General features: G+C 46.3%; 1 protein-coding gene across 1 annotated transcript in view; it reads right to left on the bottom strand.

Annotated features, from left to right (window-relative positions):
• LOC6616542 (MOXD1 homolog 2) overlaps positions 1-26,435 on the bottom strand; it is a 111,951-nt gene that overhangs the window by 12,031 nt on the left and 73,485 nt on the right. The window contains exons 4-9 of the mRNA XM_032718195.1: positions 13,538-13,822; positions 12,791-12,976; positions 11,664-11,859; positions 6,390-6,559; positions 6,134-6,296; positions 4,157-4,292 (exon numbers count right to left, since the gene is read on the bottom strand). Of these exons, the coding sequence (XP_032574086.1) occupies positions 4,157-4,292; positions 6,134-6,296; positions 6,390-6,559; positions 11,664-11,859; positions 12,791-12,976; positions 13,538-13,822 (1,136 nt within the window). The remainder of the gene's footprint in view (positions 1-4,156; positions 4,293-6,133; positions 6,297-6,389; positions 6,560-11,663; positions 11,860-12,790; positions 12,977-13,537; positions 13,823-26,435) is intronic.

Raw genomic sequence — 26,435 nt, 5'->3', positions numbered from 1 at the left:
GCGCGGTGGGCAGGGAAAACAACCGCGAACGGGAGCCGAGGCGGGAGCGAAGTAGCAGTGTAAATGGAAATGGAAATGCACACAACTTGAATAATTACTTTGATTTTAATGCCGGCACCAGATCCAGGCCAGTGGTAAAGCAGACACAAACGCACGTACAATTAAAATTAATTTCGGTGGCCATGGCAAGTGCGTAAATTGTAAAAACCACTATCACATTATTTTTTCTGGTTTTCCCTTTTTCGCTTTTCCCGACGCGTTCCACTCGTTTCGAAAAGGCGCACCCGAAATGGTCATCGGGCAGCTCGGAAAATCAGGCAACAAAACCCCAAAACGTAAAACGAAAATTAAGCCAATAACGGGGCAATCGGGCCGGCATCGCATCGTGGCGATTCAGGAATCAGGCTCTGGCCAAAGGACTCCTGGAAGGGAATGAACCGTGTGCGAGTATGTGGCGACGAGGAGAGGAGCGGAGCAGACGGGACAGAAAGCAACCCATTGGGCGCATGATCAATGGAGCTGCGCGATTTCGAAGATGCACGGTAAGAAACCGGTGAATGGTGAATTCTGTATTTAAAATTTAAGTGCAACCTTAAACTCGTGAGGAAAATCAATACTATTTATCTTTTGTTATATGGATCTCGTTTGAGGCTGTAATTACGAAAAAGTAAAAGAACTATACATATCTCTCTGCCAGAAAACTTCCATCCTGAAACTTCGTCACCAACTAGCAACCAACCGATTGGTTTCTCGCTGTGCCAAATGCATTCCCCAGCCAGTTGATGTCCTGTTGCCAGCTACTGCACTTCCTCTCAGTCGCCCCACAATAAGAACCGAGCACCACAGCACCACAGCACCACCCACCACCCACCACCCACCACCCACCACCCACCACCCACCACCCACCACCCACCACCCACCACCCACCACCCACCACCCACCACCCACCATCCACCAGCCATCCTCCACCCTCCACCGCTCCCTCCTCGGATGCATTGTGTGCTTTATGGCCTTGGGCCCTGACGCACGCTAACGACTTCAATGAGTTTTGCATGATGACGACGACAACGAGGACAACGTGGTCCAGCCTTCTGATAACTCCGCCACCCTTCCACACCCACTCACTTCCACCCGCACCCCCGCTCTGGGCAGAGCTCCATCATCACCACTCCGGTTATATTGTGTCGCATCTCGCTCCGACAGAGAGTATGGTATGTGTGTGTGTTGGTCAATTCGGCCACAGTTGAAGTGCAAACAATTTTGGAAGCCCCTTTGATACACTCGCCGAAAATCAGTGTGTATCAAATTAAATTGAATTTCAACCACAATAAGCATCCCGGCTTAGAGTCCATTTCGGGAATGGGGTATGGGGATTGGGATTGGGATTGGGGATTGGGGGTGTCGGAGAAGGTTCAGATTGCGAGGATGCCGGTTGGCATTTGCAAGTGGCTTATAATTACATTAGTTGCAGACCAATTGAGCCTCAATTTGGCCGCCCGATGCTGCTGGCTATGACATGTGTGCGTCATTAGCTTATCATTCAGCGTGGCATGCCGAGTAGCAACGTGCCACCGGTTGTGTGTGACCACTGTTGTGTGAACGAGGAGATAAAAAGCATTAATTTGCAGCAAGGATTTTTCCGATGTCTAGCTTGCTGTATTTTAAACAAATCGAATTGTTAAACTGTCCAATTATCTCCTGAATTTCCAATTCAAATTTAATGGCACACTGTTTGAGAAATTCAATGTTATCCCGCCCCTCCGCACCTCCTGTTTAATTACCGCATACGGGAATTTAAAAGGATTAACAAGTTGATAGTGCACAAGGGCAGCCCTCTAAACGAATCACATACGAGCAGACGCCGCAGTTCCCATTCCCCTGGCAAAGTGATGTTATTGTTTCGCCTGTTCTCGCTTTCTATCATTGTTTAATTAAACCTGGAGCGTACAACATGCACTACCTGCGGGCATATCTAGACATAGAACAAATAGGAGCCGCAGTCCTCGCCGGTCCTCACTACCTCACCACTCCACCACCCATTTAAAGTTGGGACTGTTGCAGTGCCATCACTCCTTGTGCCCCGTTCCCAGGCCCACCGATTTCACTCGCTTGTTGTCGTTGGGCTTTCATTATGAATTTTAATCCGCATATCGCATTCGCACTTTCGGATGCAGGAGCTCCAGACCCGGACCCCGGACCCCGAGCTCCGATCCCAGATCAGATTCAAATTCAGGGCCGGAGGAGGGACTCCTGCCCGTAGCCGGACATGAAGCGCTACAAAATTGCAGTGGCCATAATAACTGACCAACAACAATAATAAGAACAACAATGGCAACAATGCGGGGAGCAGGGGGCAGGGGGCATTGTATTAAACAAACAACAACAAGCGCGTGAAACAACAAGGCCAACAATAACACAGGCGGAGATGGCCTGAACCCGTACTCCTCCCGACTTCCGACTCCCGACTCCCTGCTCCGCTCGTCCGTGGCAGTCCCATAACGACAGACAATTGCAAATGACTTTATCAATTCATGTCGATTTCGGGTACACGCAGTTCAGTTCAGATGTCGTAGGACGGTCGGGCGGGGGATGCAATGTTTGGGTCCATGGGTCCATGAAGTGGACATTGTCTGGACAAAAAGCCAGTGGATGCGCCATGGGCCTCCGGTCCGCAATCACTTACAACAAAAAGTTGTAAGCAAACAAAGCCGGTGGATGGTGGATTCGATTGTGCGGGCTTAGTGCCATGAAATGCGATGATGGGATGTGATAGGATCCGGGGCTGGGTATATTGAATGGATTCGCTGCTAACCCGTTATCAATGATAGTGATTAGCACTCCTTCGCTTCCATCTTGTCCGAAACCAATCAAGCCGCAACAGTCGCTTTTTATTCAAATGTAATCTTGGCCAGCCGAGTAACTCATTTACGTGGCCATGTCTTCCGCTCCTCACCTTTTTGGCCGGACCAACCGTAATCCATTTATGCCGTTCACTTTGATTTGCGGTGCGTCTTCATCTCTCCGCACAGCGTGGAAAATTATCTTTGATTCGGCTTGATTCGATTCGATTTGGCCCTGGCCTGTGCCAATAGAAGGAAGTGATTAATAGGGCATGGAAAGTCCTTGTCCCGACCATCGCTTAATTTCGACTAATTTTCAGCGCACGCTTTAATACAATATTTATGGTGCCGGGCTGATTTATCCCAGACCGATGGGGCTGCACTGCCGCAACCATCGAAGAGTCAAGTGGTGGGTGGTGGTGAACGATGGGGGTTAAAGGACCCTGAATGGACCCTGAATGACGACCGAGTGATGGCTGGTCGGATGCCAGGACTCCAGTTCGCTGTTTATTTACCACTTGACGGTAATAGAAATCAATATTTTCTAAATAAAAGCGAGGTCCCTCTTCCGCAGCGAGGTCGTGGCGTGGGCTGCTGCTGTCTCGTAATTTATTTTTCCACATTCACAATTCTCAATTAGAGCAGAGCCGGGTGCAGTGCTCAGTTCATTTTCCGATTGTTTGTTAGGCAAATACTTCAGAATTGAGAATACCCGAGTGCGGCGACGAGGAGCTCCGACCTCCTGTCCCCACTGGCACTTCCTATCCTGGCGCTCTGCGAGTTCGTTAGGTGATTTGGTTATGCAACAACATCATTAAATCACCAATTACTTTAGTCAACAGAGGAATAAACCGAATTTCCTTATACACAAGCCGGGTCCCGACAACGTCGAGTGGGCGGAATGAAGAGTACGGGTCGAGGAATAGGCGAAGAGGTAAGGACGAGCTTCGGAAAGCTACAATGGATCCAAATTGAATGTGAATGGCGGGTAAATTGATTGGGAGAGGGCTCTAACTACTCCATCCTGGCGATTAATTATAATATAATATCTATATATATAGCATTTATTTATGGTTAATATCCCTTAAAAAGTTTCCATCTCTGTGCCTCCGATTAAGTTCTCAGTAAGCCCGGCATAATGAAATCCATTTCCCTTTGAAATATTCACGCCCTCCATGAAACATACTCTTATTCGGACTGTGTCAATATTCATTAGCCCAGGATCGGCATCCGAGCCCGGAACTCGACCACCCAGCATTGTCCATGCACTTATAATAGGGCAGGCAGAGGGAAATAAGGGAAAATATGTTACTTACGTTGCCAGTTGCTCGATACCAAGCGAGTGCAACACTGTGGGCAGACTCGGCAGTGAGTGACACGTTGTCAGCTTCTTCTGGCGTGGATAGTAGAGTGTCAGCACCGTGCAGCTTTCTTCCTTCATGGTAAGTCCACCTGTGCGGGAGGAGCGGAGAGGAGAAAAAAGAGATGGGAGTCAGACGAACGGCATAAGAAATGCAGCTGTGAAAAACAAAAAACAAAAGCGGCGTATCCCCGAACCCATGCCCATTCCCATTCCCAATTCCCGTAGAATGCAGGAAGTGTCAACGGGACTGGGGGACAATATCCTGGCTGGCTGACTGGCCAGGTAAGGCCCCATCCTGTTCTGGAGTTTCTGCGAGTCCCTTCGGCTCAAGCCGGCTTGGCTGGCTGGCAACAAAGGATGAAATTAAGCGGCCGCTGCAGTTGGCAGCACAGTGAAACAGCCAAGGCGCCATCATAATAATATTGCAGAATGGAGACAGCCTTGATGCTGATGGCTTGAAACGGAGCAGAACTGAACCCAACAGAATAGAACAGGAGCGTCGCCCATTTGCTGCCTGGCTTTATTTGAGCAACGCTTCAGATGGGCAACGCTTTATTTTTCCAGGCGCACGCCTCACTGACTTGCTCACTGTCTGTGGATCTATCTGGTTCTGTTCCATTCTGCTCGGTGGTGCTACATCGTTACGGTTGTCTATTAAGACTCTGTGTGTCTCTATTGAGAGTTGTCACCCGTCTAGCAAATCCCCACTCTCCAGGCACTGCTTTCCCTAATGCTTCCCCCACTACTTCTACACCTGCTTCCTTTCCGCCACCCGAATCGTGTAGATTGTGTTTGAATTTGTGCAAGCAAGCAAGAAAGTCAAATTTGCGTTAGGTGCTTTTATTTCTTTCAACTCTTCGGAGAAATTAATGGGGCTGCAGTGCCTCACTGGCAGGAACCCTGTAAGACGGGCCTTTATTATATTGCTGTATGGAAACAGAGACATAATGACATCTTGTAAACATCTAGTTGCAGCATATATGTTTTCATTATTATTAATTGTTTCGTCGGAAACGAAATCTACTGCATTATCTATCTCTGCGAATCCCCTTGGCCCTTGTCCACTTAAATTGCTCAGATATTTTTTACTCTAGCGCCTTCCTAAGCGCTTCTCATTGAATTGAGTCCCTGTTGCTGCAACATGCACTTCTCCATCCTTCAAAATCAGTTCTTTCCATTATCGTTGTCTGTTGTGTCAGCTTCACATTTTGCCATCTTCCAGTATTCCAATCTCATTAATAACAACCTCTATACAGACTCCAGCATGCCATTGTACCGCATTGTCCATTTCGTTTGAGTCCTGAGCAGCTGTCACATCAGGAGCGGAGCAGAGCAAGACCAAGACAACTCCCACTACAACACCTGGCAGCCAACCCATCCCATTCTATCCCATCCCATTCCATTCCATACCGTGGCTAAGTGAAATGTTTCACTGTCTTGGTTTATGTATTTTACAATGACGTGGCTGCTCTGTCTCCGCCGGCAGGATCCACCTGCTCCTCCTCTCGATAAGAGTGGCCGGCGCCTTTGTCTTGCGCCTTCGTGTGCAACGGTTCGTCCTGGTATCCTGCTATCCTGCTATCCGTCTCCCCAGACCGCCGCCTGTCGCATATCGTTTGGCTGATTTAAATGTGTCATAACGACGATTGCTCACCGTTGCCACTGCCTGTTTACACAACTCCCTCCGCCCACACCCCTGTTTACACTCCAGCGCCATCGGCAATTTTATAGAACATTTTCGCTCACGACAATGCTGGGACTTCGTCCTCGGCTTTTACAATTTCCTATATACTGAATACTGAATCCTGCCTTTTTTGCAATCTTTATGGCTGTTTGGGCCGGGCGCGCTTTCTTCGGTGCAGGACTACTCTGTATGTGCACACAAGTACTCGCACACTCGTATACTCGTATATACTCCCCGAGCACTTACCCAGGGTAATTGCCTTTCGTGACGAACTGTCATAAATGCATTCGGCGATGAGTCTATCCCCGGGCATGGAATGCACCGATTGTGGCAAACGTCGAAAGTCCTGATAGGCAACATCTATATTGCTGTCGTGTGCAATTGGCGGCAGCTCCTCGGTTTGTCGTATCTGAAAACGGGGTTAGGAGCAGAAGTTAGCTCATTAGCATGGCGCTTCGGAGACCCCAGTATGTCAGGGATATGGAAATCCAAGGGCACTCACCTGGCGTAACTTGACCTCCTTGCCGATCTGGTGGGTGCGCATCATCACCGCGAATATGTTGATGCCCTGCTGGGGGAAGGCGTAGCCGGTGCAGTCCTCGATGCACTGTCCCTCGGAAACGACCCGCTTCTGGCCCGGCGGGATGATGTGTCGCCAGTTGGGGTCCATTCCTGCAAAGAGAGTTGCGTTCAGTTGAGTTGGGCTGGCTTCAAAAACGTTTCAGTGCTTTTAATTAACGGTTCCACGGTGTTCGAGTGAGGAGGTGCCGCTAAAAGCTGCCGTGGTTAACGACGGATCCCGTTCCGCCCGTGAAAGCGGAATGTGGAAACCCCAACCTCGTTATCATCGCTCATCAGTGTCTCTCCATCGCCCACAGCCATCCGCCTGCACTCGACACTCTATTTAACTTTGAACGCTGATTTTTTAATTCGATTTGGCGCAGAACGTGTAATTACATTTTAATTGCTGCTTTTGATGTTTTAACAACTTTGTCAATGCAGCTCTCAGCTGCCGCCAGCTAACCCCCACCCATCCACCGACATATCAATTAGGGGACAGCTCTTTATTTCCAAGAGATTCTTCACAAATCAAATTTTGAATTTTACAAATTTTGGGGGCTCGCTTCTGGCCCCACGTTGGCTCAATTAGTTAAATGTTGTGGAATATTGTTCATACACAGGATTCGCCCATACACTCCCATCTTCCACTCCCGATCCCAGATCCGATGCTCCCCACACTCAATTAGGGCCGCGTGTCGCCCGCCGTGGTGAAAAAATATTTGAAATTCATGTGCTACATATAAATTTGCGCTCCTTCTGCCGACTGTTTGGCATTTCAATTGGTGTGCGTGGGAGGGAGGCGGGGTTGTAGTATGCCAATCAAAATACTCGCGGGAAATACTTGGCATTGCTGGAGGAGCCCATTTCTGAATTCAGCTGGCAATTGATTTCCATTTTTGTGTTTCGCGCTGCTCTCTTATTGTGTCGGCCTCGTAAATCTGGGCTTAAATGTTGTTTAAATCCTTTAGCCCTGCCCTTTAAATGTGTTTAAAGGGCTGAGATCACTGAGATTCGGACGCCTATTGTATTTGGTTATCTATTTGGCTTCCCCAAATTCGCTTGTATGCGAAGCCAATTAAGGAGCTACAACCATTTTGTTATTGAATATGCCGATTTAAGATTAGTTCCCAATTGCATTAATTATTTTTCCATTGCATTCTGCATTTGTGTTTACAACTTCGACGCAGGTGCGCTACTTCCCCATGCCGCTGACCTACTTTCGTTCCACTCTTTTTCCCGCTCTGGCTCATCCGCTTTAATCTCATTGAACATACGTAAAAATATTAACTTTAAAACCCTTTGCATAAAATATCCATTTGGCTGGCCGATATGTGCGCCTTTTTCCAATTTAACAACCTCAACGGGCAGAATATGGCGTAATGAATTGAATTTTACGCCCGCTGCTGCGCAGTTGGGAACTATATAGTTTATACCATAGTTTATCCCTATATCCATAACTATATGCACGAGTATGTATGGGAATATATGTAAATTTGCTTTGCATATTTGCCGGCGAGATTATTTCTATTAATTTTCATAGTCGCCACCGAATGGGTTTTGGCTTTGTCATGTAGCAGGGAATCAATTTTCAATTACCGAAAAAATTGTTTAACTATGCCGCGATGGCTTTAAAAACTTTTCACCCAGTTCGGCCAACCTAGCTCCTATTTTTTGGTCATTTCACAAAGTGTCATGCGACCGAAATCAATCAATCGACCAGGGGTGGAGCAGGGGGTGGAGCGGGGGGAATGCGCGTGTCAGGACTTTATGATACTAAAATTCTCTATCATCAATTTAATTGAAAGTTACGATTCATGCGAGCGATGAGCTGTCGTTTAAGAAGTTTGAGCGAGCTCCTTTTCGAAGTTCGCTAGCATGAAAGTCGGCAAAAGTTTTGCGGCCATCCTTTAATTGATTTCCATTAACTTTCAATTCGATCAGTCCATTTGAATATTATCAAAGCTCTCGCTGTGAAATGGCTGTCCATGGCCATGGGAGTTTGCAATTCGTTTGGATTCATTTCATTTCGATTCCATTGCCGGCTCTATCCCACTGCAAATTTCCATTCATTAAATCAAAATTCAATATTGGCCATGCGAAGCATGACGAAATTCGCCGGCATGGCCCAAAAGCGAGGGGGGGGGGGGCTGAGATGAGGGGCGATTGGCTCTATTTCTATTTGATTTGGCCCAAAGCGCGGCGGGGACAAGCTCGCTGGCAATTCATAACTACACATATTTTTCAAATCGATATTTAACGCTGCCATCCAATGCAGTTGGCGGGGTTTTCGGCAGTTGCATGTTGACAGCCAGCACACGGTGAATGGAATGGCAAATGGCAATGGCAGAGTGCAAAAATGTCCGATTGCAACTTTTCTAATTATTTTAAATGGCAATTTGTGTCAAAGCGTCAGCTCACTCACTTTATGTCCCAAAAAAAAGGGAACGATTTGATTAGCGTCCATGGGAGACACTGATACCGTGATACCGGCCATACATGCATATTTATTTGTATATTTTGACGCCGAAATTGCTGACTGAAACTCGGCCACGAAATCAAATTTGATATAAACATTTTTGGGTCAGGTGAGCATTGTGGCAGCAGCTAAAATTTATTCCATGCTGTGTATTTTTCCGGGCTACTTAAATGCACTTGTATGTTGTGATTGAGATGGATTTCTATACCTGAATGTTCACTTGCATGTTCATCAAGTTTCTTTTTATCATTTGGGAACATTTTGTGAAAATGTTTTTTATTAATATAGTGATTTAGGAATCAAACGAAATGAATCGCACTCGCTTGCGTAATGAACTTGTGGCAGATATGACCATTTGTGAAGACGACCGTATCCGTAAATTTCCTTTCATTTCCCGCCTCCCTGTGAGATCAATGGATGTTCACTCATTTCCCGATAAGCTTTGAGCTCCAGATTACAATCCCCGAGCAGGCTTAACATACCCAATCTCATTTGTTTCGCCCCACCTTCAGCCTTCCAGCTCCCATCTCCAAGGTGCCATAAAAATTCGCCAAGCCGCAACATTAATCACAGATTCGTTGCATACTCCAGGGCGCTATATCAATAACCAATTAAATTGAAATTAAATTTTGCCACAGCCCGCGAGAGCGAGACGGGCGACCGGGGGAGAGGGACGGAAACAGACCGGAAACGTAGCAATTTCGTAGCTACTTATGCGTGTGGGACCCGAAAGCTTTGGCTTTAGCTCCCCTCCGTAATTCAATTTATAGCAAACCAGGAGAAAATTGTAGCCAACATTTTATTTTTCGCTATGGCTTTCCTCATTTTTTATTTATTGACTGGCTGCTGCGAATGTGTTTGTGTGCGTGGTATGCGTTAAATTCCAATTAAATATTTCAATGCCAAATGCCGTCTGCCGCCCCTAAAGCCCTCAGAATCGGATCTTGGCCTCCTGTCCAAATTTTCCCTGGATTATAGCGAAATGCTCCTCTGTTTTCGGCTTTCCCAAATTGTATTTTTCTATCAAGATGTATTAATCCACTTCTCTCTCTGTTTTTCGGCATTCTACTCCGGAAGTTTTGGCAACACCTACTCAAAACAAAAAAAAAAAACCGAAAAAAACGAAAAGATGGATGAAATGTAAGTAGTCGAAGTTCTACCAACCGTCCAAACGCCCCGTTCCCCCCACTCCCCCGTTTTATTTAGCGCTTGTGCCATGTCTTTTCTGTGCGGTTGGGGAAAAGTTATATTGGTTTGCGTGACTCTCAACAAAAGTGAAATAACAATTGCAGCAACAACAGCAAGGACGGGCCGGTGGGAGGTGCCCAACCCCGGATTCCACCCACCGCAACCACCCAGAATGCCAAAAACAAACAGAAGAAACAGCCCAGCACGGCCAACACGAAAAAATAGAAATAAATTCTAAAGTGAAATTAGTATTTTAGTTATCCTCTGCCTGCTCACGAGCCACACAATAAGCCGTGTATACAGAAAAATTGAGTACCTGAAGAATTTTCAGGTGGTTTGTTCGGTCCGTTTGGATTTGTATGCGCGGTGCAGCGGGGGGTGATTGAGAAGTACTCAAAAAGCGCTTAGGCGCTAGGTGGGGATAACTCCACATTGCTTGTAAATGGCTGTTTTGCGGCTTTCTTTCAATCGACGAACGCTTTGCGAGTCCAAAGTATGACGTAGAAACCATGATAATTCGAGAGAAACTCAACGGAACTTTAAGGAAAATGTGGTATCAATGAGGGCCTGAAAAATTGTCTACATTTATCAATTAGCTTGTGCTCTTTCTTCATATTCATTTATATTATACTTTGTATCTATTTTTGAACAAACAACCATTTAATTTCACTTGATTCGAATTATGAGTTTAATATGGACCATAAAGCTTTGGGTCTATCTTTGTATCTTTACGAGAAGCCCTCGCTGCAACTATCCACAATGAACTGTTACCGGCAGCACCTAACCTTTTGCTTTTTGAATTATTTAGTTGCTTGGCTAGAAAGTTTCAGCTTGCCGCTTTTGTTTCGACTACAGACACATGCCAAGTCGTTCGAGTTGTTTGATTTGGATGCGTGTATGTCTGTATGTGTCTGAGTCCAATGGACTGACGGCCAATTTAAAATGAAAATCTATTTGTGAGCGATTTGGAGCAGCTCAAATGAAAAAATTAAGAGCCTTGCCGTTGTCTGACAGGCCGGGTCGAATTAAAATTGTGACGATATAAACTTTCGTGGTGGATAAAAGGTAGTTAAATTGCTGTCTGGCTGCTCCTTCCCGGGATTTATCTCTTTTGTTTGTTGTTCTGGCTGTTTTTGCAGACAGCCCGTGCACATACACAGATACAAACGCCCACAAACACCCAAGCGCAACTAAACCGCATTTGGACAAGCTGGGCAAAGTCATAAGCTTTTGTTTTACTAGCCCCACCAATGCGGTTAGACCTGCCATTCCACACCCATCGTGGCGCTCCAGTCCACTCGGCAATCTCATAAATTGCATGACATGAGTTGCATACGCGCTCACACACACACGTACACATACTATACAGATATAGAAAGTCCTGTCGCATAAAATATACAAAGGGCACCAGCTGCTCTCCCACTCGCACCCGCTGGTCCGCCCAGCTGCAATTTATATATCCACACATCCATATATGCATATGGCCAACCCCTTTGCTTGGGGATGGATGGATAGAGGGCTGTGGGAATATGAGGATATGGGGATACTTACCGATTGACAGTATGCCAGCATCGTTAGGTCGCAGGACGTGCGTAAAGTAGATTTTCAAACCCGAATTATCCGCCATTTGTCTGGCGTGCAATTGGGCAAAGTCGGGCTTCAAATTGTTGTAATGGGTCTCCATTAAATAATATTTCGCCTGCCGCGACTCGATCGGGTAGCCGGCCTCATGTGGATAAGTAAAGCCCTGCGAAAAGAAAGCCCAAAAATGACAGCAAACAGCGGAAAAATGGGATACAATGGATGGACTGGATTGGGTTGAGTTGGGGGAATAAGAGTATGTTGAGTGTTTGTTGTTATACTCGCACATGAGTGTATATATATGTATGTAGGTTGATGAAGGAGCTGGGCTGGGCTGCCCTGAACGGAAGTGGATGCCATGGCCATGTGCAATTTAAATGCAGCCATCGGAGGAGTCCTTGCCCGGCGTCCACCTCCCCAGCTATCCGCACCACGCGACTTGCCATCTCGTCCATTGCCATTCAATTGCAATGCACAGCGCCCCTGGCGGACAGCAGCCGAAACATGCCACTGCATTATGGCGCTCTTCTGATGAAATTATAAAAACCCTGCCCTGAGTCGTCTGAGCTGCTCAAAAAAACAAAAACACGAGTCAGGCGGAGGGGTCAGGGGCCAATAGGGCCAAGGTATTAATCTTTCGATATACACTGCGAGCGTGGGGAATATGCACTCGCCGAAGGAGCAAGTGGAAGGATCACGTTTCACGGATCTGTCTTGGTTGTAAATTTGATTTTACTATAATCAGATTTTATTGGCTGTATTAGCGATCTTATCCTTGTGGCCAGAGGTCAAGCCATGACTTGAAAATTCCTATTTTTCTGTTATATGATGATAAGCACGGATGGTACGGGTAACTTAGGGTAACAAAGTGTTCGTATGGATTCATTTGCCATGGCTTCTCTGACGCTTTTTTCGTGTTGAAAGGAGGCATTTGCGAAGGTTGAATTAATATTGCATGGTTATGGTTATGACGAAAATGGTCGAGAGTATTGGGTCTCGGGGCATCGGGGTTCGGGGCTTTGGGCTTGGGGGCATGGGTGGCACTGAGGGTATCAGGGCCGGAGATTGGGATTCCGTTCTCGGATGCTTATGCTTACCTCGCTGCCGCGCGACCAGGAGGCCACGATGGCGTTGCACGCCAGCGGAATGGATCGGGCTCCGAGGCACGGGCGGCCCTGCTCGCGTGCCATCTCCTCCAGCTCCGCGTGGGCACCCTGGCACTCGTGCAGCGTTATGTGCTGCAAGTAGTGCACGCTGGACGATGAATCATAAATCGGCTCGTACTGCAGCCATGAAAAGAAAATGAACCGGAGGACGGGAGACAACGGTTAGTGATGTGATGTGCATTGTGGGAAAGATAGGGCGCGCGAGACGGGGATAAATTTTTAATATTTCAATTTGGTTATGCCGAGGCCAAGAGACAACGACGGCTCACAATGCGGAATACAGCCGGCGGAGAGCCGGAGCTGTGACTGCCAGACAAAAGCGGAATGCCAGAACGCGTCACTGCACTTGGCCTTAATTATGCATTGTATTTAATATCGTTTAGTCCTGCACCCGGCAAAAATGTTTAAAGGAGCCGCAGGAGTTGCGACTTTAATATATCATTCTATGACTGAAGTTTGACAGCGAGAATACTAGTTAGATTATTAGTACTGGTTAGATTATTAAATATTAAAATTAATACTAATATTTAATTAAAATGAAGCATATCTTATATTATCTTATCTTATAGTAAACTATCCTGGCTATACATATTTTAAGCAATCTCAGTTATCGTAGCGACCTAAGTAGACCCTCGATTACAGAGTATCAAGACGGTGCCTTGAATCGAATTTCCTTACCCGGATCAGGTGGTGCTTGCGATTGATGTCCTCCAGCTTGAACATCTTGCACCAGAAGAGCGGCAGGTCGCCGGCGGGCAGCTCCACATCCTCGTTGCGCAGCTCGAGGACTCGCACGCGCTCGTCGTGCGTGGGTGAGGGCATCGGCAGCTGGGCGCGCTGCATGAGGACCATGGGGCGGTAGGGGCGGAAGGCGCGGGCCGGATCCGGAAGGGTGCCAGGACGCACCGAGCCGTGCGGCGGATCCTGGGCGTGGTACATGTACAGCAGGCGCATCGTGTCGTTCTGCAAAGAAGAGCGGATAATGGCGGGTTCAAAAATGAGAAATGTGTAAAAAATTAGTTGCCAGAGGTGGTCAAGGTGGGGTCGTCGAAATGGCGTTATAATGGCGTTGCAACAACCAAGCAACAGCGGCAATAATGTCGTTGCTGACGTGTACACGGATGCACTGTCTGGCTGGAATGCCCCTCGTGGTCCGGAAGCCCTCCTGCCCACCACTCGTTCCCCCGTTTATTCTGGACAAGGTTCGCCTGCTAAATGAAGTACACACTCGCAAAAAAAGCAGAAGCTCGCGCTTGCGAGTTGGGCAGCCGGTAACAACAGGGCAGGAAGGAAGCAAGGATGTTTGCCTGTGGGCAGAGCTGGCCAGCCGGCAACGAAGGACGACGGTGGCAAGGTGGACTATGGGGGCAGGTGGATGGGATGTTTGGTCAGCTGCAGTCGGAAGCTGAAGTTGGGCATTGTCGATGGCGGGTTAATGGTGCAAATTGCAGCGTGCGCGAGAACGTTGCCGCACTTCACCCGGAACGAATGAAACAGGGGGCATCTTCATTGTTCGCCACTATTCCGTGATCCTCTGACTCTCCAAGTGACCGCATTTCATTCATTTAATTCCCATTTAACAAATTAATTCGGCACTGCACTCGTGGCCAGTCTGCGTTGCCAAATTTCACTGCGGCAGACTGTACTTGTGTACTTCAGATGTCTGGTCGGTGCATTTAGCTGAATTAAATTCTCGACCATTTCCTTTCGGCAATTGCATCTTTGGGCCACCAATTTACACTTCAAGTGGGTGCCCCCAAGCATTCGTCTAGCTCAACGAATGTTTCCCATTCTCCGGGATTCCCTCCTCACAAGAGAACTCTCTTTCGGCCTTTGTATTATGCAAGCGCCGTACTGTATGTATTTTTCATTGGCCACGTAGTTTTAATTGGTAAACCCGAAAATTAAAGCAGTCATTAAAGAATCACGGCCTGCTCTATGAGTCCTTCGACTGTCCGCCCGGCACCTCCTGTCTCACCTCTGACCCCGGGCCTTTAACCCTCCCCTCCCCCCTCACGATACGAACTCTCGTTTGTGGACTGCCGTGGCCTCGGGGCTTTTGGAAGCCAACAGTCAGCTGTCATTGTGTGCACGTCATGTCCACGTGTGTGTGCAGCGACACAGCAGAAACAACAATAACAACACATGCAGTCCTCAGTGTGTGAGTGCGGTGCAGTGAAAAAAAGGACGAACGAACGTCGGGGCATCCATTTGAATTCATTGTGGCAAAGTGCCCATTGTAGCTGTTAAGTGGAACTGTAGAGTACCATGTTCGACAATTGACGGCCCAGGACGAGCAGAGCAGAGTAGGACTAGTGGGGCCAGGTCCTTGTTTCTACTTGTTCATTTTGCCAGCAACGAGGAGACAATACTTTAATTAACAATTCCCTCTTCCCACTCCCCACCGCCCACTCCCCACTCCACCAGCCCACTGCCGTCGCCAAACGAGGCGAAGTGTGTAAAAAACCTGTACAAATGAGTCGGTTGTCCTGGCAAACACTGCGGGCGGTTGCAAACGCGGCGCACTAACCGCCCGGCAATCGCCAGTAACAACAACCCACAATAACAGCAGCAGCAGAAGCAAAAGCAGCAGCAGCAGAGCAACAAAAACTGCTGGCCAGTTTTAAAACATTTGGCCAGGCGACTGACTGAAGGGAGCCAGGAAAGGAGCCGGCGTAGCACAAAAGTCATTAACGCCGAGGCTACCGAAGCTGACTGGGCCTGGACATGGCCCAGATGTAAAAACATGACCACTGTGGCAAAAAACTCAACGGTCAGTCCCCGGAAACACAAAGAAAAAAGAGGCCGTCACCGGTCAGCGCTGCCTCCGGACTGGGGAGTGACCTGTAAATTGTTTAATTTGCGACCTGAAAGGGATTTGGATTGCAAACGGCGGCAAGACAATGGCGCCGCTTTGAGAGCCGATGAGAGCTCATCAAAGTGTCACCATCGGTTCGGTTGAATGGTTGAAAGCTAGAGCATTGATGGGGAGAAATTTAAAATGTAATTGCTTTGTATCTCGTAAGGATCTGTGGCTTTCAATTGAATGGGTGTATCCTGATTTTACTCGAAACAATTAAAAAAGTTTGTATTCATGGGATCAAAAGGAATTCATCAGCAAGTGAAAATTATTACTCTACATTTAAAGGATTCCTAGCTACAAGATATATACTCCTAATCCGTAGGAGAGCGTAACTAAGCAAAATTATTTTCCTATCTAAAAGTGCAGCTTTTTCATCTAAAATATTCAAGTTCAAATTGCTTAGTTATTTAAGCCGAATTCATAATTTCTAAGTTTCCATTTGGGCTGTTCTTTCCAGGTTATCTAGGGATACCATATTAAGGATCTCAAAGTTGTCTACCCCCAGGCTAACTTTACCGTAAAGGTTATAGCTAAATAAATTGGCTTTGAAGATTTCCAGAGCCCCCTCGCTCTTGGACCCCTATCCCATACAACCCCTGCTGCTACTGGGCATCCTCAGTAGGTACGACCAAGTGTGAAAAAGTGTTCACCGAACTATGCACACGCACGACAAGGATGACGAGGAAGAGTCCGGCGAGTCCGGAAAGAGCCCGGCCGTAGCCAGTGGAACAACAACTGCGAGGCGAAAACTAAAATGAAATGAAAAGCTTCAGCAAGGATTACAACCAAAAATTAATGAAAGCAAACTGGCTGCGGTCATTTGCCGTGGTCAACGGTCGGCCAAGGCTTAATTGCCAAAGACGATGACGATGACGATGTTGTGGGCACGGTGAACGGGCTGAACTGAAATGGGAAGTAGAGTGGAGTGGAGTGTGGTCAAGAATACAGGTTACACTTTAGTGACTGCTGCAGGACCAGAAGGACTCGAGGCTAATTGTGAATGCGGTGGGACTGGAGCTCGGACTTGGACGACTCATTAGAGTGGCTTTGGTTACGGCCCAAAAAACTTGCGAAGGTTGCAGGACAGCTCAGCACAGCAATACACACAAGCACAACCATACACACTCACACACACACACACACCGATGCAGATACAGCCTCGAACGCAGCGCTCGGCTGAGCCTTGCTGCCTGGTTAAGTGCACTCCAAAGGTCATTTAACCTCTGACTAGGCAGGTTTCACTGCTCTCAACGCAACGGGGGTGACTCTAACCCCCGTCGATTATTCAGGGGGGGTCGGGAAACGTTGCGACTTTTTGGCCCAGTTCGCATTCAATTAGACCTGGTTAACAACGTTGCAGATGCGGACATTTCGGATTCAAATGTTTGTTTAGCCCTAATGGATATAAGTATTTAAATATGCTAATTTTGTTCTACAACTATCTTTTTATCTTTTCTAAAACATTTGGTTTAGTTCATTGTTATAATGTGCTGTTCTACAAATCCTGCGACATATTCCTTGTTGATAGATGGCTCATTCTAGTTAGCAAAAGTGTCCTGCCAATCAATGGTCTCAATTGCTGCTTAACGTATTTTTTGAACTTTTTGAAAACTCCTTTCCACATGGCCTAAGATGGGACTAAAAGTTCAGTTGCAAATCATTGCAATTGTTTCTCGTTTCTCCGCAGGCAACCAACAGGCAGCTGGACTGCCCATTCGTCGGCATTCGTTCACACATTGCACCTTTAAGAGCCATTTGTAGTAGTTGTTAATGGCATTGTTATTCTGGATGCCTTCCCCTCGCACTCTTTGTTTTTTGCCCACTTTCGTTTTGCCGTTTCAACGCGCTGCCATAATGGGCCAATTGTCCTTAAATGCGGAGCGTGTTCCGCTCGCTAAGTTGGCTCTGACTCCGGTTCTGGCCCAGACTCCGTCAGGCAATGGCCGTGGTAATGGCCCTGGTCCTGGTCTTGGCCCAGTGGTCAAGTCGGAGTCCTTGGCCCGACACCGAAAACTTTGTCTGCGCTGGCCCCGTTTAATGTGCACGTAATTGAAATGCATTTACAATTGAATTATAAACAGAGCAAACAAATGCGGCACAGGACTGGCACACACATTTACATGAATTCACACTTGAGCGGGGAAATGGGAAATGGGCAACTGGCATTGTGGAAACTTTCTGCAGCAGCTGAGCTCAAAACCCACGATATTTCCATTCTTGCTGCTCTTCTTCACTCTTCTTCTCCTCGCCCGGCAATCAAATCAACCATTCCCCAGAAACCCGTGTCCTTTGGATGTGTGTGTCTGTCCTTGCGAGTGCATGTGCCTGCCTGCATTAGGGTGACCCTTAAAGGTTTTATACTCTCATTGTGCTAGATGTCTTTTTCCAGCTGACTGGATGTGAATAAATATTATCCATACGCAGTGTTGTCTGCACTAAATCAAAACAGGGTATGTAAGGTTACATTAAACTCTATCCATAACTGATTGGAGCAACTACGTTTTTAAAATATGCCCGTTGTTTTTTGGCCTACCCTGGTGTGAATGCCAAACAGGTTACCATGGTCACGTCGGCCATTTTTTTGAGTGGCTGTCGAGGGATCTGCTCTTCTTGGCCATTCTACACTAGCCAAAGCACATTGAATATCAATTTTGCATGTGGGAAATTACATCGGAAACTTTGAGTCCCACTCAGACGTGACCAAGTTTCCTTGACATTTCCTCGATTTCTCGCAGTGTGTGTCAGTGCTTTTCGTTGCTGTGGCATTTATGCCATTCCAGTCATCAGTTGGGACTTGTGCAATTTTCGGAACTTTCTGACAGCTGATTTCAATAACTAATAGGCAGAAGTGGTCAGTGCCCCCAAACCCTTTTGTTGCAGTATAATTGCCGTGTCAGACTCTGTGATTGCCTTCGACCGGAGAGAAATCATTGCACATTGTTGACAACCGTCTGGATCGGAGGCCAGCCCACATGCATCGTGACACATCTTGGGGCACAGCTGGAGGCCCAGACAGGTGGGATCCTGGCCCGATCCTGACAGCCCAGCCGGAATAAGAAGTCAATGGACAAAGCAGCCCAAATATTTCAGATAGTCCCAGGCCTGTAATCGTTTTTCGACACTCTCTCCATTCCGCAAAGTGGCTTAATGATTTTTGTTTCATTATATTGAGTCGTTTGAGCTGAATCTGGCCAGAATGTCTCGACACATTTGTGCTAAGCCTGGTTGTTGTTGTTGTTGTTCTTGTTGTTGTTGTCGGTGCAATTGACATTAATTTGATTTATTTATGGTAGAAAGGTAAAGGCCATTGGGCTCAAGGTGCAACTGCTTTTGGCAATTGCATTTAAATTAACAAATCTAATATGGTTTCTCCCCAGAGTGCCCGCAGGTGTTGTCTCGGCTCATTCACTCTTCCACTTACTCACTCGACTCACTCACCCATTCACCCCCATTCACTTATTCACTTGTGTGTGTGTAAATGAAAATGTTGTTTAAGCTGTGAGGAAAATTAATGTTTCTGAGTGGACAAAAGCGGCAGTATTTGAGTTCGGAATGCACGAGAGGATTGCAGCGTAAAATATTGCAGCAAATACGTTTGGACACAGGCATAAGTATGTGTGCGATTTGGCAAATGAAACTAAAATTGCCACCCATAAGGAGATTAAGAAATAAGCGTAAACAAGATGGCAAATGGGTCAAAAGGAAAGTGCCTGGCCAAGCAAATACAGTTTAAGTTATAGCCCAAATTAAGACGAGAAATGGTGGCACAAAGCAGGCCTAAATAGCCGTAAAAAGGAGTGATTTCCGTCCGAAAACTAAATTACGAATAAGTTGGTCAAACAAATAAACCACAAGCAATGAAAATGGCAATTTATAACGCCTCTTCTTACAGAAATTTACTAAGCTAAACGAATTTGCTGACATTTAAGTCATCGTATTTTATTAATAATATTTCAAACATTTACCATTCCAGGCATCAATCCAATCTTCTTTAACTCATTGGCAAAGGGAATCGCTCGTTAGCCATTACTCGATTTGCTAACCAATGTAATTCAATTAATTAACTTTAAGTCGAGACAAAAATGTTCAATAAAGAGCTCCCAGCTAGAGCACCCATATCCAGGTTGTTTGCAGAGCTATTCAACCCAGTCGATTGGGGTCTCTTTTCATATTACTGGCACATCTGTATGGGGATTCTTTTCGATTTTTCCTGCACCCTTTGCTACCCTGTTGCCTAATTCATATTCATTTATTGTGCTTGCTGCTGCTGCTGCAAATGCTTTTAACATATCCCTGGAACCTCTTTTTCCGATAAAATGCTGAGCAGAGGGGGTAAGAGGTGTTGATGAAGTGGGGTTCAAGCCAAACTGGCATATCCGTTGCTTTATTACATTTCGTTTAGTTTTTGGCCAACTGACCACTTTTTTGCGGTTACTTTGTGTGTGTCAGTGTGTCTGTATCTGTGTTCTTCGCCCGTCCATGTGTCCATGTGTGGATGTGTCTTAGTTGCTCGGACTTTGCGGTTGCTTTGGTCACTAGCGCGGTATTTGGCTTGCATCGGAGTATGAGCGGAAAAACTCACTGCGCTGCAGCGATGGGCGAATGGCCAGTCCCCCTTGGCTTAAAATGAATTTACTAACCGAGTTTGTTCAGAGAGTTTACCGAATGAAAAGCGGAAAAAGCGGGGCGAAAAAATGCAAGTTTACTTCGCCATTTGACCATAAATAATATAATAAAATAACTACACGGGTCAGGCAACTATTGCATACTTTATGGCATCCAGCAGGGCCACCAACACCTCCCCCCACTACACACACACCCAACCCTCGCAATATGTGGTCTAATATTTTTATAAACAAATTGGTTTTGCGCAGCTCAACGGATGAGGAGCTTGGAAGCGGCTCGCATGCGGTTTCCATACATGTACGTTTGCACGTGTATATCCTTGCTTTTTATATATGACGGATTTTTAGGTGGCGCCCTCTGGCTGTCAGCGTTTGCCACTTTAATTACTTTGCCTCTAAGGATGCGGAGATTTTCGCGTTTTTTGCTACGACCTGGCTTGGGCCGTTTTGGTTTTTGTGCCGGCCCTGTTGCATTTGACAGGACAACTCCTTACCAGTCCGGGCCATAACCAGCTGCGCTGAAAAGCAACTCAACTGGGCTCGTTATTTATGGCCCTGCCCCCGTCGTCGCTCACCTCGAAAAACGTTTGCCAAAACTCGGACGGCAAAATGGCCAAAAACGTGCGATCCCTGGTCGAGCTTTTGCACTTAAGCCCCTGGAGAACTGAAAAACTGAAAAACGGAAAAACTGCAAAACCTTGCCGTGCCGGCTGTTTTGTTTGTCATTGCATTACTTTGGCTGTTAAATCGCCTACTGGAGTTTAGTATTGCAGTCGCAGCACCCAGACTCCGACTTCTCTGCGCTCTCTCTTTCAATATTTGTCGCTTTGGGGCATTAAAACAAACGTTTCCCATTGCGTTGTGTTGGGTTTGCCTCCTGCTTGCTTTCGGTTTTTTGGTGTGCACGTTTCACATGCACTTCTAGTGCCACAACACCATCAAAATGGAGCCCGTCCTCCTCCATCACCCGAACGCAAAAACCCAATCTACCACCGCACCCACTCCGGAGCAGAAACAACACGGCGAGTGCAAGCTTCAGAGCGCGATTCGTGGAAATCACAGTCCGAAAAAAGGGGGAAATTCGGGACTGGGTCGGAAAGTGAACCATTTGGAAATGTACTCTCACTATAGATGGAGTACTGCGGATTGCGGATCCGTTGGGATTTTTATACAATTTGTATTAGTATAAGTTTTATAAGAAGCTAATCTTACGTGCGGACACTATGCTTGCCGGAAAAATATACTTCATAAGCAATCTTTGAAAGTCTTCTCCACAAATGGTTAGTTTAAAGTGTGTCGTTTTTAACAACCGAAATATTCACATTTAGCATTAACAATACCCATCATGCAACTTATTCATTCCGAATAACCGAAGCTGATTGACCAGTTCTTACCCTGCCACGCTTGGATTGTTTTCTGCGATGGGTGCAGCTGGAAATCTGGGCATACGAGAATCTCTTTACAGTTTATATGTCCTGCCCCGATGGTTCCCTCACCTCTGGACACTTCCTCGTCCGACTGTGCGACTGTGCATTCGTTGGTTGATTTGCTCGCTCATTCGAAGCTCGTCAACTCGCAAACTCATGTGTAAAAGGGGACAATGTGGGCTTTAACTTTAATAAAGCGTCTAGGCGAGCGCCGCACTCCAGGACCAACCGACCTCCTGCTCCGCCTAGACCACTTTCGGGTGCCAGGCAACATCAAAATCCACATTTCGCTCCCTCCACATTTCAATCCCAGAGCAAGGCCCGCTGGCAGCACTGTGTTTTTGGACTGCGAACTGGTTGTGTACTTGATTTTTGGGCAAAGCGGCAAATAACATTTTTGTTTGGCTTTGACGTTGTAGCAATTGCAACGGTTATTCCATTTGCTTGACAAATATAGGAGGACGGGGTTTCAGGCCCTCCGTCCGGGCTGGGCAACGTTTAGAACTCCATGGGCAGAACTCCGCCGAAGTGGAGGAGTGGTAAAGTGGCGGGGCCCAGCTCAGAACTCGAAACTTTCACCGAGCCGGAATTATGCTCAATTTTTGTTTGGCTGCGCGGCCAGTGTAAAGTGGTCTGGCTTAGACGAGAGTGTTTGTGTTGCAAAAGAGGCTTTCAGTGTAGAAGGAGTTTCGAGTTGGAGGGGCTAAGAGTGGCACAGCTTGCCGCTTTTTTTCGCCACCATTGTGCGCTTCAAAGCAATCAACATAAAACGGTTGCCAAAAAATGCCAAAAACATTGCGAGGCGTAATGAGCGGGAAGCACAAATGAACAAGGCTAGTCCAATTCACATTGCGCTGCTGCTTTTTGGCTTTTTTTTCGAATTTACCTCTGGGTTTTGGCCGAAGGTTAATTTCATCATTTTTCGGCGACCACTTGAACTTTGCCGCTGCATTAATGGCCTTTTTTGCGCGCAGAAATGGAGCTGCTGACCACCTTAAGCACTTAACTTGGCTTTTAGTTGCCATTTTTTTTTTTTGGGCAACGGCTAAAATGTTCGGTTATGCTCTTGTGACTTTGGCACTAACAAAGTGCAAAAGGATTTCCAGTTGGCTGGCCGGCCGAGCTTAACAAAAAACCTGAAAAATTAAATCAATTTAAATTCCGTTGCATACTTTTTTGGGTTCGGGTGGCTCCCTTTTGGGTTCTTGCACGCCGAGCGGGTATTTCTGTTGCAGCCCTATTAAATTTTTAAGTGCCAAGCTGAAACCGCAAGACCCGCAAACACCACACATTCAAACCAGACCCAACCCCAACCCCCCGACCACTCCACTAATAATTCATTATAAAAGTCAGTGCTTTGGTTTTGGTTTTTGCGTTCTGCTGTGACGCGAATCCATAGCTGCTGCACTCCTTGGAGCCCCCAAGTCGGAGCCCCCAAGTTGGAGCCCCCAAGCGCTGGCTTATGCCGTGACAAACTGCTCACATATGTGGACCGTTTGAATGGTGGGGCTGGGAGGTCGTGTTTATGGCACGATTTTGCACAGAAGTCAGCGCCAGGAAGGGAAATGTCTGCGAATGTCTGTTCCTCAAAACGCTTTCTCTGCGGAATCGCCGGCTTTCTTGTGCTCTTTCGTCACAGGATTTCCCCCACTGAGGTTGGATTTGTTTCGAAGAATTCGCTGCTTTGATGTAAAATTGCATTGGCCATTGGGGTTCTGAACCACGAGCTCCTGGGGTTCTGCGGCTCTGGGGCTCTTGGCACCCAGGTCACCCAGGGCACCCAGGGCACCCAGGGCACCCTGGGTCCTTAGCCCGCTGGTAAGTGTTGAAAATTACTGTCGACTTGACTTGTTGCCTTTTTGTTTTTCCTGCTGCTCGTTCCTATGTCCTTATGGCGAGGAAACAACAATATGTACAGCATACATGCACGGACATACACATGCGAGTATGCAAGGACCCGCCATTAATGGGCAAAAATTACTGTTTACAAGTGGGGAAAGCTCCCAGCAGTCGCCACCCCTCCTCAGCTCGAGTGCAAGTTTCGTGTTAAAATAATAAACACATAGCAAAAATTGTAGCGCCATGTGCGGATCCGATGGCGTGGAGAGCACGGAGAAGAGGGGAATAATTCCATTACAGAACTACTTCGACTTGGGCTCTGCACCGGGCACATAAATTATATTAAAAACAATATTTTTACCCGGCTTCGAACTCGGCTGAACTTCACACGGCAAAGTTTTCGTCCCACGACTTTTTTTCTCCACTCCGGTTTTTGCATTTTAAATTGTCGGGACAGCAAAATGCCGTGGCAAGCTTAAACAATTACCAGAGCAACAACAACAACAACAGCACTAGTGGTAACAACAACAACAACTAAGAGCAAAAAACAATATGAAATTATTATAATGACAATTAGTGTTAATTGTCACTTTCGGCGCGGAATGTTGCTTTCGGTCTCTGTTGAATTATAATTTGCCCAGTTTAGAAAATTAGCATTTTAAATGAGTTTCTTTTTGTTCTCGCTCGCGCTTGCTTGTTTGTTGGCCCAAGCAAATAATAATAACAATAAATATAATAATGCAACATTAAAGTCAATGGGAAATTAAAAATTGTAATTACTCAATTATTATGCATAAATCACAACAAAAGCTTAGAAGAGCAGATATGTACATGTAAAGCCTCCAAAAAGGAAGAGCTCTCTCCATTTGGTCGAGGAGATTGGATGGAGGCCAGTTGATGACAATTCTGGGTACGTCGTCAAATCGAGGGTTTTATTGGCAGGGCGATGGCCGGCCGCCCATAAAGATTTTAATGATTTGCAGTGGGCGTAGGGCAATTAAGCGAGTTGAGAAAATTTAATTAAAGCCACGACAAAAACACTTCGAGCGTCTATTGTTGGCCCGAATAAATTGAAAGCCATTCATTATCAATCCAGAAAAAGAAGCGTAGGTGGTTGGGGAAATTAGGAGGAATAATTAAGCAAACGGCAGAACGACGAAGGACAGGAATATTGAGTGATAAATGTGTCTCAATCTGTGCATGCCAAATTTATCTGACAGTCGCTTCCTAATCCTTTTGTGATTACTTTGAGCCATAATTTAGCATTTGCCAGCGGTCGTTTAGATTTAAGTGCCAAAGTTTGGGGATAACGCAGGAAATCATTAAATATATTTCAATGAGCTGGAGGAATTGACCGACGCAGTGAGAGAACTTTACAATTTCAACTTTTTGTGTCCGTTTTCGATTTTATCCCTCGCATTAAGCAAAGTTTACTGGGAAAAATAAAAAATCAGAGCCTCGAAATCAAATTGAAATGACGCACTTAATGGCATTTTATGGTTTATGCGCAGTAATATTATTCCACCTCTGCAAGCTCCTCCATCTATCTATACGAGTATATCACCCACTTCCCCCACTTGCTATCCACGAAATGCTTGATTTCTTTTCATAGATACCCACCCCACCAAAAGTTCATTCCTTTATTCACTTGCACTGGGTCAAGACGGTGGTAGGGGGGCACAAAGAGGGTAAAATCCAATGACGTCATCTGTCCATTGCGGTCGTGACTCTTTTTGGCCAATTGGTAATTTCGTTATTAGTCACGCTCTTTGCGCTTCATTAATGTCCATTACACATAAATGAACCCACATCGATTGATATTTTTCAACTTCGTCGTCGCCAATGTCGTTGGCGGTTTTTAGTGGCTGTAATTTTTGTATTGCGGTTGACGTTTTTGCGGCTGTCTGCCTCCCAACGGCCACCCACATTGCTTTCATTGGGAAAAATGTGCGTGCAACTTCTCCGCCACCCCTGCAGTTTTATTTATGTATGAGCCCGAAAAGGAGCGGGAGTCAGCGAAAAGGGTTGCTCGCATGCATGGCCAATTTCCTCCGACTGATACAATTAATTATATAAATAACGTTTTTATTTATATTTATAGGAACAGCGGTCGAGACAAACTTTAAACTTTTCCCGAGATCATGGCCTTCGCCAGCACATATGCTCTACGTTCGAGTACCCTATATCGATATAGGGGTTGCTCCACGGCCTGGGAATTTATTGTACACGCTTAATTGAGCACTGGCAACTCGAAAGGTTGAGCAGCTGATTGACTCCGCCCCGAGCAGCCTGCAGCACTTTTTATTCCATTTTTTATGACCTTTCGCCGGAATATTGTGGCTCCCGGGGGTTGGTGGGCTGTGGAAATTCTTGAAATCGCTAAAAGTTATTTAAAATAGGATTTTGTGTTACGGGCGTAAACAGCTGGAAATTTTTATTTTGGTATATCAAAAATGCAGGCTCCGCTCGAGTTCATCTCCTGGTGGGGTTAATTTGGGCATTCTTATGCGAAAATGGGTCAGATCTGGCGGGGTGCGCTAAAATGATTATGCCACTTGAGCGGCTCAGACTGATATGCTCATATGCCAGGCTTCAGTGGGCTTTAAAGTGGCTCAAGTCGAGAAAATAGTATGTAAAGGCTGAAGGAGATTAGATTTGAAAGTTTGGAATGGGATCAAATATTGAAATCGGTTTAAATGGTAAACAATGAGTAGGTACTTGAAAGGGTTGGAGTTCTAATCCAATCAAAGGTGCTTGAAGTAGTGATCTGAGTTTTTTACGCCATAGACAAAATGGATTCTTCTAACAGCGAGCTTTTGCTG

This window comes from Drosophila sechellia, chromosome 3L (assembly GCF_004382195.2).
Source record: "Drosophila sechellia strain sech25 chromosome 3L, ASM438219v1, whole genome shotgun sequence".
NCBI lineage: Eukaryota > Metazoa > Arthropoda > Insecta > Diptera > Drosophilidae > Drosophila > Drosophila sechellia.
This window is presented reverse-complemented; position numbering and strand designations above follow the sequence as displayed.